Source organism: Oncorhynchus mykiss, chromosome 5 (genome assembly GCF_057628025.1).
Source record: "Oncorhynchus mykiss isolate SJ-2025 chromosome 5, ASM5762802v1, whole genome shotgun sequence".
NCBI lineage: Eukaryota > Metazoa > Chordata > Actinopteri > Salmoniformes > Salmonidae > Oncorhynchus > Oncorhynchus mykiss.
The window spans coordinates 76,369,469-76,386,669 of NC_143026.1; the positions used below are offsets into that span (position 1 = coordinate 76,369,469).

Here is a 17,201-nt window from a genome sequence, read left to right on the forward strand (position 1 = left end):
CTCCAACGCATCAACAGGGGCAAATTACCTGCCCTCCATGACACCTACAGCACCCGATGTCAGGAAGGCCAAAAAGATCATCAAGGACAACAACCACCTGAGCCACTGCCTGTTCACACTGCTATCATTCAGAAGGCGAGGTCAGTACAGGTGCATCAAAGCTGGGACCGAAAGATTGAGAAACAGCTTCTATCTCAAGGCCATCAGACTGCTAAACAGCAATTACTAACTCAGAGAGGCTGCTGCATACATTGAGACCCAATCACTGCACACTTTAATAAATGGATCACTAGCCACTTTAAACAATGCCACTTTAAACAATGCCACTTTAAATAATGCCACTTTAATAATGTTACATATCTTACATTACTCATATCAAATGTATATAGGGTATTTTATACCATCTACTGCACCTTGCCTATGCCGCTCAGGCATCGCTCATCCATATACTTATATGTACATATTCTCATTCACCCCTTAAGATTTGTGTGTATTAGGTAGTTGTTGGGAATTGTTAGATATTACTGCACTGTCAGAACTAGAAGCACAAGCATTTCGCTACACTCGCATTAACATCTGCTAACCATCTGTATGTGACCAATAACATTTGATATGATTTATATAAGCACTTTGTAAATACAGTGCATTCGGACAGTATTCAGACCCTTGACTTTTTCCACATTTTGTTACGTTACAGCCTCATTCTAAAATGTATACCCCATACTAACAAGGATTTTTTTTTTCAGAAATGTATTAAAAAAACTATAGAAATACCTTATTTAAATAAGTATTCAGACCCTTTGCTATGAGACTCGAAATGGAGCTGAGGTGCATCCTGTTTCCATTGATAATCCTTGAAATGTTTCTACAACTTGATTGGAGTCCACCTGTGGTAAATTCAATTGATTGGACATGATTTGTAAAGGCACACACCTGTCTATATAAGGTCCCACAGTTGACAGTGTATGTCAGAGCAAAATCAAAGCCATGACGTCGCTGGAATTGTCCATAGAGCAGGATTGTGTTGAGGCACAGATCTGGGGAATGGTACCAAAACATTTCTGCAGCATTTAAGATCCCCAATGACACAGTGGCCTCCATAATTCTTAAATGGAAGAAGTTTGGAACCGCGATGACTCTCCCTAGAGCAGCCACACATCCAAACTGAGCAAACGGGGTAGAAGGACCTTAGTCAGGGAGGTGACCAAGAACCCAATGGTCACTCTGCCAGAGCTCCAGAGTTCCTCTGTGGAGATGGGAGAACCTTCCAGAAGGACAACCATCTCTGCAGCACTCCACCAATCAGGCCTTTATGGTAGAGTGGCTATACGGAATCCACTCCTCAGTAAAAGGCACATGACAGCCCGCTTGTAGTTTGCCAAAAGGCACCTAAAGGACTTTCAGACCCTGAGAAACAAGATTTTCTGGTCTGATGAAACCAAGATTGAACTCTTTGTCCTGAATGCCAAGCATCACGTCTGGAGGAAACCTGGCACCATCCCTACAGTGAAGCATGGTGGTGGGAGCATCATGCTGTGGTGATATTTTTCCGCAGCAGGGACTTGGAGACTAGTCTAGATCGAGGCAAGGATGAATGGAGCAAAGTACTGGGTTCAAAGGTTATCTTTCCAACCTTTCCAACAACGACCCTAAGAACACAGCCAAGACAATGCAGGAAGGTTTCTGAATGTCCTTTAGTGGCCCAGCCAGAGCCCGGACTTGAACAGCAGGTAGCTTAGTGGTTAGAGCATTGGACTAGTAACTGAAAGGTTGCAAGATTGAATCCCCGAGCTGACAAGGTAAAAATCTGTTGTTCTGCCCCTGAGCAAGGCAGTTAACCTAATGTTCCAAGGCCGTCATTGAAAATAAGAATTTGTTCTTAACTGACTTGCCTAGTTAAATAAAAGGCACAGTGACTCTCACTATCCAACCTGTCAGAGCTTGAGAGGATCTACAGAGAAGAATGGGAGAAGCTCCCTAAATACAGGTGTGCCAACCTTGTAATGTCATACCGAATTTTGCGCTCTGCAATTTCACCGGATGTTGTCGTTGGTGTCCCGCTAGAGGTTCATGGCCCTAAGAGGATAATAACTAATGTTCAAAATTGTGCCCTCTCAAACAATAGCATGGTATTCTTTCACAGCATAATCAGCTACACTGCGGGAGTCCCTGCCAAAGCTTGATTAGCTTCCGGGGGGCCTCTCGCCCGGAGAACAGGGCATCAAAAATCTTCCTCACTTCTCCCACAAACCCCTCCAGACTAGCACATATCGCCTGCTGTTGTTTCCACACGGTAATAGCCCAAGTCAGAGCCCTCCCAAACATCAGCGTGTTGAGGTAGCCTATCTTTGAGCAATTTAAGGGGAAGAAGGAGGGCTTAAGTTCGAAGACGAGGGCACACTGAGCTAGGAACACCCGACTGGTGCTCTGCTCTGCATTGAAGAGAGCCGAGGAGGAAAGTGGTGCTCCCGAGAAGATGGAGTGACTGATGAGATGGCACTGCCAGCAGCTGAGTCACAGAGGAGCTGTGGGGTTATCACCGTGGTAGGCAGCCTCCCAGACAACCCGTGGAATTGCACCAGCACACTGTCCAACACCCAGTCATGGCGTTCAGCCAACATTTGGAACCCCTCCACAAGGTGACGAAGCAATTCCTCGTGCCTACTGATGGTGGCTCCCTGGGTCATGGCCAGTTCGTACTATCAAGAATCAAGGTAAGACCCAGATGCAGACACGTCAAATTGACAATGGTTTCATTTTCCAACAGGGGCAGGCAATAGACAGGTCAAAGCAGGCAGGGGTCAGTTAACTAGAGGTGGGGCGTGGGGCAACGGTACCGGACAGCAGGCAGGCTCAGGGTAGGCAAAGGTCAACAATCCAGAGGTGGGGCAAAGGCACAGGTCGGCAGGAAGGCTCGGGGGCAGGCTGAGTGGTCAGGCAGGCTGGCTCAGAGTCAAGACTGGCAAGGGTCAAAACCCGGAGGGCGAGAAAAAGAGAGACTGGGAAAAGCAGGAGCTGAGAACAAAAATGCTGGTTGACTTGACAAACAAAGCAAACTGGCAACAGACAAACAGAGAACACTGGTACAAATACACAAGGAATAATGGGGCGACATCTGGAGTGGGGTGGAGACAATCACAAAGACAGGAGAAAAAGATCATGGCGTGACACAGACCCCTTGACTGTTTCACACTTTGTTATGTTACAGTCTTATTCTCAAATGAAATTGTTTTTTCCTCATCAATCTAAACACAGTGCCTCATAATGACCAAGCAAAAACAGATTTTTAGACATGCAAAGCATGCAAAGCTCCACAGCAGAGATTGGAGTATCTGTCCATAGGTCGGCTTTAAGCTGTACACTCCACAGAGCTGGGCTTTATGGAAGAGTGGCCAGAAAAGAAGCCGTTGCTTAAAGAAAAAAATAAGCAATCACATTTGGTGTTCGCCAAAAGGCATGTGGGAGATTCCCCAAACATATGGAAGAAGGTACTCTGGTCAGATGAGACTAAAATGTTGCTTTTTGACCATCAAGGAAAACGCTATGTCTGTCGCAAACCTAACACCTCTCATCACCCCGAGAATAACATCCCCACAGTGAAGCATGGTGGTGGCAGCATCATATTATGGGGATGTTTTTCATCGGCAGGGACTGGGAAATTGGTCAGAATTGAAGGAATGATGGATGGTGCTAAATACAGGGAAATTCTTGAGGGAAACCTGTTTCAGTCTTCCAGAGATTTGAGACTGGGACGGAGATTCACCTTCCAGCGGGACAATGACCCTAATTATACTGACCTTAGAGAGGCTTTTTTTTCTATTTGGTTAGGTCGGGGTGTGACTTGGGTGGGCAAATCTGTTTCTATTTCTTTGTTGGTCTAGTATGGTTCCCAATCAGAGGCAGCTGTTTATCGTTGTCTCTGATTGGGGATCATACTTAGGCAGCCCTTATTCCCACCTTAGATTGTGGGATCTTGTTTGTGTGTAGTTGCTTTCTGCACTGCATGTAGCATGTTCGTTTTTGTATTTTGTTGTTTTTTCAGTGTCATTTAAATAAAATAAAAATCCATCTTTAAACGATCGTGAAACCATTGGCTAAATGTGCCAAGCTTATAGAGACATACCCCAAGAGACTTGCAGCTGTAATTGCTGCAAGAGGTGGCTCTACAAATATTGACTTTGGGGGGGTGAATAGTTATGAACGCTCAAGTTTTCCTTTTTTTTGTCTTATTTCTTGTTTGTTCCACAATAAAACATATTTTGCATCTTCAAAGTGGTAGGCATGTTGTGTAAATCAAATGATACAAACCCCCCAAAAATCTATTTTAATTCCAGGTTGTAAGGCAACAAAATAGGAAAAATGCCAAGGGGGGTGAATACTTTCGCAAGCCACTATATGTTTGGCTTATGGTTCTCTATGGCTCCAGTGAGATGTCCTGTTGGAGGATAGACAGACAGACAGGTTGGAAGAAGTGCAATAACATGAACATGTACAATAGTCACCCACTGCATCTGAATAGAGCTACATTTCCAGAGGGGGCTGACCAATTGTCTTCCAGTGAGTCATATCCGGTCTTCTAGTCAAGTGTGTGTGTGTGTGTGTGTGTGTGTGTGTGTGTGTGTGTGTGTGTGTGTGTGTGTGTGTGTGTGTGTGTGTGTGTGTGTGTGTGTGTGTGTGTGTGTGTGTGGGTGTGGGTGTGTGTGTGTGGGTGGTGTCAGGGTCCAGGCCTGTGTCTGTGTATATATGCCAAGGTATTTCCTGGTGGTGCAGAACTATGCCCAGGGCCTGTTTGTCATTCCAGAGGAAATTAAACAGAGATCCTGAAGCAGAGAAAGATGGGCTGTTAAATCTTATAATATTCTGTTTTTGTTTGAGTGTGTCTGTGTCTCTTTACTCTCTTCACCAACAACAGTGGTGTAAAGTACTTAAGTAAAAAATACTTGAAAATACTACTTAATTAAGGAGTATCTGTACTTTACTTGACTATTTATATTTTTTACAGCTTTTACTTTTACATTCCTAAAGAAAATAATATACGTTTTACTCCATATACTTTCCCTGACACCCAAAAGTACTTGTTACATTTTAAATTGTATTTATTTTATTTTAAAAATGTTTTATTTCACCTTTATTTAACCAGGTAGGCAAGTTGAGAACAAGTTCTCATTTACAACTGCGACCTGGCCAGTTGTAAAGCAGTGTGACAAAAACAACAACAGAGTTACACATGGGATAAACAAACGTACAGTCAATAACACAATAGAAAAATCTGTGTACAGTGTGTGCAAATGAAGTAAGGAGGTAAGGCAATAAATAGACCAATAGCGGCGAAGTAATTACAATTTAGCATATAACACTGGAAGTGATAGATGTACAGATGAGGATGTGCATGTAGAAATACTGGTGTGCAAAAGAGCACAAAAACAAAAACAAATATGGGAATGAGGTAGGTAGTTGGATGGACTATTTACAGACGGGCTGTGTACAGCTGCAGCAATCGGTAAGCTGCTCTGACAGGTGATGCTTAAAGTTAGTGAGGGAGATATAAGTCTCCAGCATCAGTGATTTTTGCAATTCGTTCCAGTCATTGGCAGCAGAGAACTGGAAGGAAAGGCGGTAGGTTGGGATGACCAGTGAAATATTCCTGCTGGAGCGCATGCTACGGGTGGGTGTTGCTATGGTGACCAGTGAGCTGAGATAGGGCAGAGCTTTGCCTAGAAAAGTCTTATAGATGACCTGGAGCCAGTGGGTTTGGCGACGAATATGTAGCGAGGACCAGCCAAAGAGAGCATAGAGGTTGCAGTGGTGTGGAGTGATATGGGGCTTTAGTGACGAAACGGATGGCACTGTGATAGACTGCATCCAATTAGCTGAGTAGAGTGTTGGAGGCTATTTTGTAAATGACATCACCTAAGTCAAGGATCGGTAGGATGGTCAGTTTTACGAGGGTATGTTTGGCAGCGTGAGTGAAGGGGGCTTTGTTGCAAAAGAGGAAGCCAATTCTAGATTTAATTTTGGATTAGAGATGCTTAATATGAGTCTGAAAGGAGAGTTTACAGTCTAGCCAGACACCTAGGTTTTTATAGTTGTCCTCGTATTCTAAGTCAGAACCGTCCAGAATAGTGATGCTAGTCGGGCGGGTGGGTGTGGGCAGTGATCAGTTGAAGAGCATGCATTTGGTTTTACTTGCATTTAAGAGCCGTTGGAGGCCAAGGAATGAGTGTTGTATGGCATTGAAGCTCGTTTGGAGGTTTGATAAAACCTCTTTGGGAAAGGTGTGCCGCTAGTGGGACATCCGGTGAAATTGCAGAGCTCGAAATTCAAATTACAGTATTATAAATATTTAACAAGTGTAATACATCAAAATAAAGCTTAACTTCTTATTAATCCAGCCGCTGTGTCAGATTTCAAAAAGGCTTTACAGCGAAAGCAAACCATGAGGTTATCTGAGGACAGCGCCCCACATACAAAACCATTGAAAACATATTTCAACCAGGCAGGTGTGACACAAAAGTCAGAAATAGCGATATAATAAAAGCCCTACCTTTGATGATCTTCTTCTGTTGGCACTCTATAAGTTCCCAGTTACATCACAAATGGTCCTTTTGTTTGACAAAGTCCTTCTTTATATCATAAAAACTCAGTTTAGCTGGCAGGCTTCAGTCAATAATCCACCAGTTTCCCTCCATCAAAGTGCATACAAAATTAATCCCAAACACTAATAAACTTTTCCAAACAAGTCAATCAACGTTTATAATTAAACCTTAGGTATCCTAATACGTAAATAAACGATCAAATTTAAGACGGAGAATCAATATTGTCTTTACCGGAGAAAAATACCAAAGAATGTGCTCTCTTCCACGCGCTTGGAAACACTACAGCCAAAATGGGAACCACCTAGAAAAACTACAATTTCTGGCTCTTTTTTCCAAAAACCAACCTGAAACTCTTTCCAAAGACTGTTGACATCGAGTGCAAGCCCTAGGAACTGCAATATGGGAGGACTTTGCCTTATAATAAAAGTGGTAGCCATTCAAAATAGAGGTAAGCTGAACCTTTTTTTGTAGGGGGGGTGGTTTGTCTGCCATATCAGTTTTGTTATACTCACAGACATTATTTTAACAGTTTTAGAAACATTAGAGTGTCTTCTATCCACCAATTATATGCATATCCTAGCTTCTGGGCCTGAGTAACAGGCAGTTTACTTTGGGCATGCTTTTTATCAGGACGTCAAAATACTGCCCCCTATCTCAATGAAGTTAACACAATGTCCAAAGAAGGGCCAGAAGTATACAGAATTGTGTCACCTGTGTAGTGGTGGATCAAAGAATCCCCCGCAGTAAAAAGTGACATCATTGATATACACAGAGAAAAGAGTCAGCCCGAGAATTGAACTCTGTGGCACCCCCATAGAGACTGCCAGAGGTCCGGACAACAGGCCCTCCGATTTGACACACTGAACTCTGTCTGAGAAGTAGTTGGTGAACCAGACGAGGCAGTCACTAGAGAAACCAAGGCCGTTGAGTCCGCCTATAAGAATGCGGTGATTGACAGAGTTGAAAGCCTTGGCCAGGTCAATGAAGACGGCTGCACAGTACTGTCTTTTCTCGATGGCGGTTATGATATCGTTTAGGACCTTGAGCGTGGCTGAGGTGCACCTGTGACCAGCTCAGAAACTGGATTGCATAGCGGAAAAGGTACGGCGGGAATCGAAATGGTGGGTGATCTGTTTCTTAACTTGGCTTTCGAAGACATTAGAAAGGTAGGGCAGGATGGATATTGGTCTGTAACAGTTTGTGGCTAGAGTGTCTCCCCCTTTGAAGAGGGGGATGACCGCGCCAGCTTTCCAATCTTTAGGAATCTCAAACGACACGAAAGAGACGTTGAACAGACTAGTAATAGGGGTTGCAACAATGGTGGCGGATAATTTTAGGAAGAGAGGGTCCAGATTGTCTAGCCAAGCTGATTTGTAGGGATCCAGATTTTGCAGCTTTTTCAGAACATCAGCTGTCTGGATTTGGGTAAAAGAGAAGCTGGGGGTGCTTGGACCAGTTGCTGCAGGGGGTGCAGAGTTGTCGGCCAGAGTTGGGGTAGTGTCGTGTTGTGTCTTTGGCTATGCCGGATTAAGTGAAATTACATGCATTCCTATAAAATAATTTCTGTAATTAATATTACCTGATTAAGCTAACCAGGTTAATGTAATTAACTAGAAAGTCGGGGCACCACAAAATAATGTTTATAGAGCTGTTATCTTCTGAATAAACTCTTAAAGACCTGTCAGTAGCAATCATTATTTAATCCTCACCTGATTTAATCTCATCTGAAAGTTGTAAATTCTTCACAAACCCTGGTTAACAAGTTGAATCAGCAATACAACATTTGGTTTAATTATTTATTTACTAAATACCTAACTAATCACACAGAATTACATATACAAGGAATTAATCATACATGGATTACAAATTATGTCATAAAGAAAACGGCCCTGGTGGACGGAACAGCTACGATGGCTGGTTACACAAAGAGAGGGGGTTGGGCTTGAATGAAAGAGCAGGAAGACTGAATAACAAAGGAAGAAGCTATGCTACCATAAATACAGAATCTTATGCACTCTAAATTACCGGCCATTTGGAAAAGGAAAATGCAATAAATATTTAGTCTGAGCTGCGCTTCAATAGGTTGGTTGTAGATGGAAGGCCGTGTTGCCCAACAGAGATCTTCCTTGTCCTTTGAAGAGTGTCTCTGGTGGTATACTGGATGAGTTGTAGTATCGTTGTTGTGTGACAGACTGGATACATCTTCCGTCCTTTCCTCGCCCACGTTTATAGCGGCTGCTGCTAACTTAACAGCTAGAAGGTATCACTTCTGGAATGAATAAGAGTGCAAAGTTCATACCAAGTTGCCATACTTTTAAGCTCATGCTATATTCTGGCTGGTATAGTTGAAATTCATCCTTCCGGGGTGTAGGTCGTCACCTTCACATTGAAAATCGATGTGAATGTCGTTAGATTCTTGCTGAGGTTGGCTTAGTTCTGTAGTTGGTCTTTGTCCTTTCAACGTGGGTACCTCAAGTCCACACATCCTTGGAACAGCTTACTATCTGAACCCTTTTAACATAGGACTGACTGTCTCCCTAATGTTCTCGGAACAGAAAGTTACATTTTCGTCAAGGACTTTATATAGGAGGGGAGAGAAGGGCGTGTTTCATAGCTTATAACCAATGTCTGTTCACATGGGCAGAGCCACTGAGTTGAGCATTGTTTACTCTATGACAAACTGTTCTCTCATTAAGAAGCTAAATTACATTTAATCTTTTCACAAATAGTTTCATATTTAAACATTTAAATTGCACAACAATTCCATGTGAATCTGATAACTACAATGTGTAGACTTTCCAAGATACAGTTTATGTCATCCTGTCATCAGTCATAATGTCTCAGACACCAACTAATCTGGCATCATATTCATTTAGTACCAACGATATTTTCAGCTGGTTGGATTACCGAAAAGTAGCTCCTTTCCCCCCACCTTTTGTTCCCAGACTCTCTATGTTTAACAAAGGCTTTTCAAGAGTCCTTCTGTAGAGTCAAGAGAGAGGAAAGGGAGAAAGGTATTTATGGGGGTCATAAACTTCCCACACTCAGGCCAACGTCATGACAGTAGCCAGATGGAAAGCATGGCCAGCCGTGGAGAAATGCTTCTTGAAATTCTCGATTATCGTGGATTTATCGGTGGTGACAATGTTTCCTAGCCTCAGTGCAGTGGGCTGCTGGGAGGAGGTGCTGTTATTCTCCATGAACTTGTGTCCCAAAACTTTTTGGAATTAGTGCTGCAGGATACAAATTTCTGTTTGAAAAAGCTAGCCTTTGCTTTCCTAACTGACTGTGTATATTGGTTCCTGACTTCCCTGAAAAGTTGCATATCGTGGGGACTATTCGATGCTACTGCAGTACACCACAGGATGTTTTTGTGCTGGTCAAGGGCAGTCAAGTCTGGAGTGAAGCAAGGGCTTTATCTGTTCTTAGTTCTACATCTTTTGAAAGGGGCATTGTATTTGTATTTATTATGGATCCCCATTAGATGCTGCCAAGGCAGCAGCTACTCTTCTTGTGGTCCACCAGAATTAAGGCAGTTTATGCAATCTTAACATTACAATACATGCACAGATTTCACAACATACTGTGTGCTCTCAGGCCCCTACTCCACCACATATCTACAATACCAAATCTGTGTGTACGTGTGTGTATAGTACGTATGTTATTGTACGTGTGTGCATGCATGTGTCTGTGCCTACGTTTGTGTTGCTTCACAGGTTTGCTTAGCAGGACAGGAAATGGTCCAATTCACACACTTATCAAGAGAACATCCCTGGTCATTCCTAATGACTCTGATCTGGCAGACTCACTAAACACAAATGCTTTGTTTGTAAATTATGTCGGAATCTGCCCCTGGCTACCTGTAAAAAAATATATTAAAAAAATTAAAGGATTAGTCTGGTTTGCTTAATATAAGGAATCTTTATTATTCATACATTTACATTTTATACTTACGTATATTTAAGACCAAATACTTATACTTTTTCTCAAGTAGCATTTTACTGGATGACTTTCACTTCATTTTCTATTAAGGTATCTTTACTTTTACTCAAGTATGACTATTGGGTACTTTTTAAACCACTGACCAACAAACACATTTGCATCGACACATTTGCAGCTTTTCTTTTAGTATTTTACCAAACTATAGACATTACCGGAATTCTGACATAATCACAGAAGGACAGACACACACACGGGTTCACAGACACGCACGCATGCATGTACACTATAAAATGCACACCAGTTCCTCACAGGACCAGAGTAAGGCATGTACAGTAGATGTGTGTTCTCCATTAAAACAGCAGAGATACAGAGGCATCTATAGTCAATGAGTGGAACTGCATACAGTTGCCTGAAACCCATAAAACGGAACTACTAGATCCTGCAGAATTACGGCTCAGAGTTCCGACTAACAGACGGATGAGAGTTTTGATGCTGTATATTTACTCCACAGTAGTTTGTGTGGAAGTGGAAAACGAGCTCTTAAGCTGCAAAACATTTCCTCCGGTATGCTATAATTAAACAAACAGAGTGCGGTTGTTGATTGAGGACAAATATTCATTCAAGAACACTTACACACACACTCCTAGGGAAGCACCTCTATCCTCTTTAACAGATCCACGGTCACCAGCAGCTCTGACTGCTGTGGTAGTGAGAATGCACTGTTACAGGAGTGTGTGTGCGCAATTACATGCTCCGAGATGTCCTCAAGGTTATGTAGCGATTCTGTTCTTTGAACTCATCTTAAATGGTGGGTTGTAATAAATAGTCAGAACATTTTCAGCTTTACTTCTTGGCACATTGTGGGTCAGAGGTCAAATAAACCTCAGATACTAGTAAAGATGCCCACTCCCAACAAATAACTGAACACAAAACAGTTACAAACATGGGCACATTTAGTATCAAGGCTCCAAAGTAGTGTTACAGGTATTATATCTGCATGAATTAAGATGTAAAGACCTGTTAGAATGAATAATTTTGCACGCCCAATTTTGCAGTTTTTGATTTGTCAAAAAAGTTTGAAATATCCAATAAATGTCGTTCCACTTCATGATTGTGTCCCACTTGTTGTTGATTCTTCGCAAAAAAATACAGTTTTATATCTTTATGATTGAAGCCTGAAATGTGGCAAAAGGTCGCAAAGTTCAAGGGGGCCGAATACTTTCGCAAGGCACTGTATATGCATAAATGTGGGTACAGGACAATTTGATTATTGCTGGGGGTGTTCACTTTGAGCACCTGCCCCTCCAAAAGAACAGAAGACACAAAAGGAAGCTTATGTGTCAAATGGAAAAGGATGATTTGTGAATCTTGTCCCGCTTTGTTAGGCAAGCATCTGTAGAGGGCGTGGATCTTGGCTTTCTGGATCTTTAGAGAACACAGTCTGCAGATAAACATGAGCTATACTGTTATTTTAATGATTCATTGATATCACAAATGACTGAGATCACTTAGAGAGGAAGGAATGGTGTTGACCTTGTGAAAGTGATCTGTGTTCACGGTAATTCCATCGATAGGATTCTTCTGCCCTGTGTTATTGCTGATGTCCCTCCATTTGATACAGCCCTCCAGCTTGACCCCAGAGTTCACCACTCCTGACCTGCAGGACAAAACCAAGATCACTCAACTGACACACTGCTATAATCAGACACAGAAGATCCATATAAGCACATACAAACAAACATTCACACACAAATGTAAAAAGATGACCAGGATCTTTATAAATACACTGCTCAAAAAAATAAAGGGAACACTTAAACAACACAATGTAACTCCAAGTCAATCACACTTCTGTGAAATCAAACTGTCCACTTAGGAAGCAACACTGATTGACAATACATTTCACATGCTGTTGTGCAAATGGAATAGACAACAGGTGGAAATTATAGGCAATTAGCAAGACACCCCCAATAAAGGAGTGGTTCTGCAGGTGATAACCACAGACGACTTCAGTTCCTATGCTTCCTGGCTGATGTTTTGGTCACTTTTGAATGCTGGCGGTGCTTTCACTCTAGTGGTAGCATGAGGCGGAGTCTACAACCTACACAAGTGGCTCAGGTAGTGCAGCTCATCCAGGATGGGACATCAATGCGAGCTGTGGCAAGAAGGTTTGCTGTGTCTGTCAGCGTAGTGTCCAGAGCATGGAGGTGCTACCAGGAGACAGGCCAGTACATCAGGAGACGTGGAGGAGGCCGTAGGAGGGCAACAACCCAGCAGCAGGACCGCTACCTCCACCTTTGTGCAAGGAGGAGCAGGAGGAGCACTACCAGAGCCCTGCAAAATGACCTCCAGCAGGCCACAAATGTGCATGTGTCTGCTCAAACGGTCAGAAACAGACTCCATGAGGGTGGTATGAGGGCCCGACGTCCACAGGTGGGGGTTGTGCTTACAGCCCAACAGGACGTTTGGCATTTGCCAGAGAACACCAAGATTGGCAAATTCGCCACTGGCGCCCTGTGCTCTTCACAGATGAAAGCAGGTTCACACTGAGCACATGTGACAGACGTGACAGAGTCTGGAGACGCCGTGGAGAACGTTCTGCTGCCTGCAACATTCTCCAGCATGACCGGTTTGGCGTGGGTCAGTCATGGTGTGGGGTGGCATTTATTTGAGGGGGCCGCACAGCCCTCCATGTGCTTGCCAGAGGTATCCTGACTGCCATTAGGTACCAAGATGAGATCCTCAGACCCCTTGAGAGAGCATATGCTGGTGCAGTTGGCCTTGGGTTCCTCCTAATGCAAGACAATGATAGACCTCATGTGGCTGGAGTGTGTCAGCAGTTCCTGCAAGAGGAAGGCATTGATGCTATGGACTGGCCCGCCCGTTCCCCAGACCTGAATCCAATTGAGAACATCTGGGACATCATGTCTCGCTCCATCCACCAATGCCACGTTGCACCACAGACTGTCCGGGAGTTGGCGGATGCTTTAGTCCAGGTCTGGGAGGAGATCCCTCAGGAGACCATCCGCCACCTCATCAAGAGCATGCCAGGCGTTGTAGGGAGGTCATACAGGCACGTGGAGGCCACACACACACACACTACTGAACCTCATTTTGACTTGTTTTAAGGACATTACATCAAAGTTGGATCAGCCGGTAGTGTGATTTTCCACTTTAATTTTGAGTGTGACTCCAAATCCAGAACTCAATGGGTTGATAAATTTGATTTCCATTGATAATTTGTGTGATTGTTGTCAGCACATTCAACTATGTAAATAAAGTAGTATTTAATAAGAATATTTCATTCATTCAAATCTAGGATGTGTTATTTTAGTGTTCCCTTTATTTTTTTGAGCAGTGTAAAATATGTAGGTCGCTGGTCTATTGGTTTATTGGTCCCTTCTCCTCAGATGATTATTTCAGGAGAGTTATGTAATTTATTTACAGACTGGAATGGGTAGGAACTTCAACAAACACCTACCACTACAGTAGAGACCAGAACGCAAGCAAAGGAGCAGGAGAAAAGAGAAGCATAGAAATTGACGGAGAGAGAGAAAGAGAGCTGAACATGTAAATGATCTGTAAAACGGGGAGCCAGAGATGATTGTTGTGATGGTGGTAGGGAGGATGGAGGAAGAAGCCTTTAGACAGAGTAGTGCACTGGGAACAGGAAACTCTGATCAGGACTGACGAAGTGCTTGGATGTGCAGGCTGAAGATAAGGCCTTACTGATGGTATGTGTTGTGGACTGGACCATACACTGCAACCACTCTCTCAACAATCCTCACGTTACTGCATACCTGAGGGGCCCATTCACTAATCACAACCCATTCTTAAGCTCCAATCACAATCTTCCCAAGATACTCAATCACCAAAGTTCTCTTGAATACAAGGCTACGCATAAGCCATGGAGAGTACTGGGATCGTATGGAAAATATACATCATACAAACACTCCCGAGTGGCGCAGCGTTCTAAAGCACTGAATCTCAGTGCTAGAGGCATCACTACAGATCCTGGTTCGATTCCAGGCTGTATCACAACCAGCCATGATTGGGAGTCCCATGGGCGGTGCACAATTGGCTCAGCGTCGTCTGGGTTAGGGTTTGGCTGGGGTAGGCAGTCATTGTAAATAAGAATTTGTTCTTAACTGACTTTCCTGGTAAAATAAAGGTAAGTCAAATAAAAACACAAAGATAAGCTTGGTCTTCATGTATTTCTCAGTCTAACTCACCCTGGTGTTAAACTATGCATGCAACTTATTGTGAGAAGTATGAATCATATCCACTTATCTGGTGCAGATCAGAGGGCACATGCATGGTCTCTGTTAAAACTTCTTATGGCTTGAATCCCGCTAACAGGACCGATATGACAACAGCCAGTGAAAGTGCAGGGCGCCAAATTCAAACAGAAATCTCATAATTACAATTCCTCAAACAGAAGTATTTTACACCATTTTAAAGATAAAATTGTTGTTAATCCCACCACAGTGTGCGATTTCGAAAAGGCTTTACGACAAAAGCACACCAAACGATTATGTTAGGTCTGCACCTAGTCACAGAAAAACAGCCATTTTTCCAGCCAAAGAGAGGGGTCACAAAAAGCAGAAAGAGATCAAATTAATCACTAACCTTAGATGATCTTCATCAGATGACACTCATAGGACTTCATGTTACACAATACATGTATGTTTTGTTCGATAAAGTTCATATTTATATACAAAAATCGGAGAATACATTGGCGCGTTACGTTCAGTAGTTCCAAATCATCCGGTGATTTTGCAGAGAGCCACATCAATTTACCGAAATACTCATAACATTGATAAAAGATACAACTATTATGCATGGAATTATAGATACACTTATCCTTAACCTCTTTAATGCAACCGCTGTGTCAGATTTAAAATGAGCTTTCCCGAAAAGCACACCATGCAATAATCTGAGTACAGCGCTCAGACAATAAATCAAGCCATACAGATACCCGCCTTGTTGTGGAATCAACCGAAGTCAGAAATAGCATTATATTCACTTACCTTTGATGATCTTCATCAGAATGCACTCCCAGGAATCCCAGTTCCACAATAAATGTTTGATTTGTTCGATAAAGTCAATAATTTATGTCCAAATACCTCCTTTTTGTTCGCGCGTTTAGCTCAGTAATCCAAATGCTCAATGCGCGATCGCTTAGTTCAGACAAAAAATCCCAAAAGTTATATTACAGTTCGTAAAACATGTCAAACGATGTATAGAAGCAATCTTTAGGATGTTATCATAAATCTTCAATAATGTTCCAACCGGAGAATTCCTTTGTCTTCAGAAATGCAATGGCACTCAAGCTAACTCTCACATGAAATCGGGTGGTCAGCTCATGCCACTCTGCCAGACCTCTGACTCATTCCCTCCTCCTTCACAGTAGAAGCATCAAACAAGGTTCTAAAGAATGTTGATATCTAGTGGAAGCCTTGGGAAGTGCAATTTGACCCCATAACCACGGTGTATTCGATAGTCAAAGAGTTGAAAAACTACAAACCTCAGATTTCCCACTTCCTGGTTGGATTTTTTCTCAGGGTTTTGCCTGCCATACGAGTTATGTTATACTCACAGACATCATTCAAACAGTTTTAGAAACTTCAGAGTGTTTTCTATCCAATAGTATTATATCTAATACTATGCATATATTAGCAACTGGGCCTGAGTAGTAGGCAGTTTACTCTGGGCACCTTATTCATCCAAGCTACTCCATACTGCCCCCAGCCAAAACAAGTTAATGTTTTGATCAACATCTAGAATGCTGTTTTTCCTCCACAGAATCAAAAACCTGTTGACAATGACCATCTGAGGAGCAGAGTGAGGTTACGCACACACAGAGAATGTGAGACTTACTGGAAGATGATTGGGCAGTCCTCTCTGGACATCCACTGCCATTGGATGTGTGCGGGGGTGGGGATTCCACGGGCTGTGCACCTGAGGGTGGGGCTGCTGAGGGTGGGGCTGCCATACATGTAGACATCAGTGTCCATGACAACCCCCTTCTCAATGATATGGGGACATACTGAGCAGGCATGAACAAAGACTTTACAGGTGAAATTCCACATGGCCCTGGGAGTGCAGTGTGAACGAAGCACTGGTGACATCTGTGGTGGCTTATGTCTGCTTTACCAAATGAGGAGAGTTACAAACTTCACACAACAGTCAGAGTTATACTTAAACTACATCTTTAATAATAAGAGCTTTGCAATAGCAATTTGACTTTCAATGATGCACCATTTCTAATGAACCATTGGAAGTGACATCAGAAAAGTACAAAGATATTTTATAGCCAATATACAACCCTCTCAACTTACATGACGAACCGCAGATCTTAGAAACAGTTCACAAAGGAAAACTTACACACACACACACACACACACACACACACACACACACACACACACACACACACACACACACACACACACACACACAGACAGAGAGACAGAGACAGAGACAGAGAGAGAAAGAGAGAGATCCTATAGCCAGATAGCATTCGCTATAAATTATCGTTCAGTTTAGTCCCTAAAACGAGGTTCTAATCTCGTTCCTCGTACTTCATAGCACAGAACCATTACCTCATCCAATGGCATAACTCAATTGTCAACTCTAGATACTCCCATCTCAAGTGAACCCCCT

At 42.8% G+C, this 17,201-nt stretch overlaps 1 protein-coding gene across 1 annotated transcript; it reads right to left on the bottom strand.

Moving 5' to 3' along the window:
* Positions 1-11,840: 11,840 nt before the first annotated feature.
* Positions 11,841-16,917, bottom strand: LOC118964644 (vascular endothelial growth factor receptor 2-like). Its single transcript, XM_090236008.1, has 3 exons — positions 16,416-16,917; positions 12,072-12,195; positions 11,841-11,979 (listed from the first exon to the last, which is right to left on the bottom strand). Exons 1-3 carry the CDS (start codon positions 16,664-16,666, stop codon positions 11,920-11,922), a joined length of 435 nt encoding a protein of 144 aa, XP_090092134.1. The 5' UTR covers positions 16,667-16,917; the 3' UTR covers positions 11,841-11,919.
* Positions 16,918-17,201: the final 284 nt, after the last annotated feature.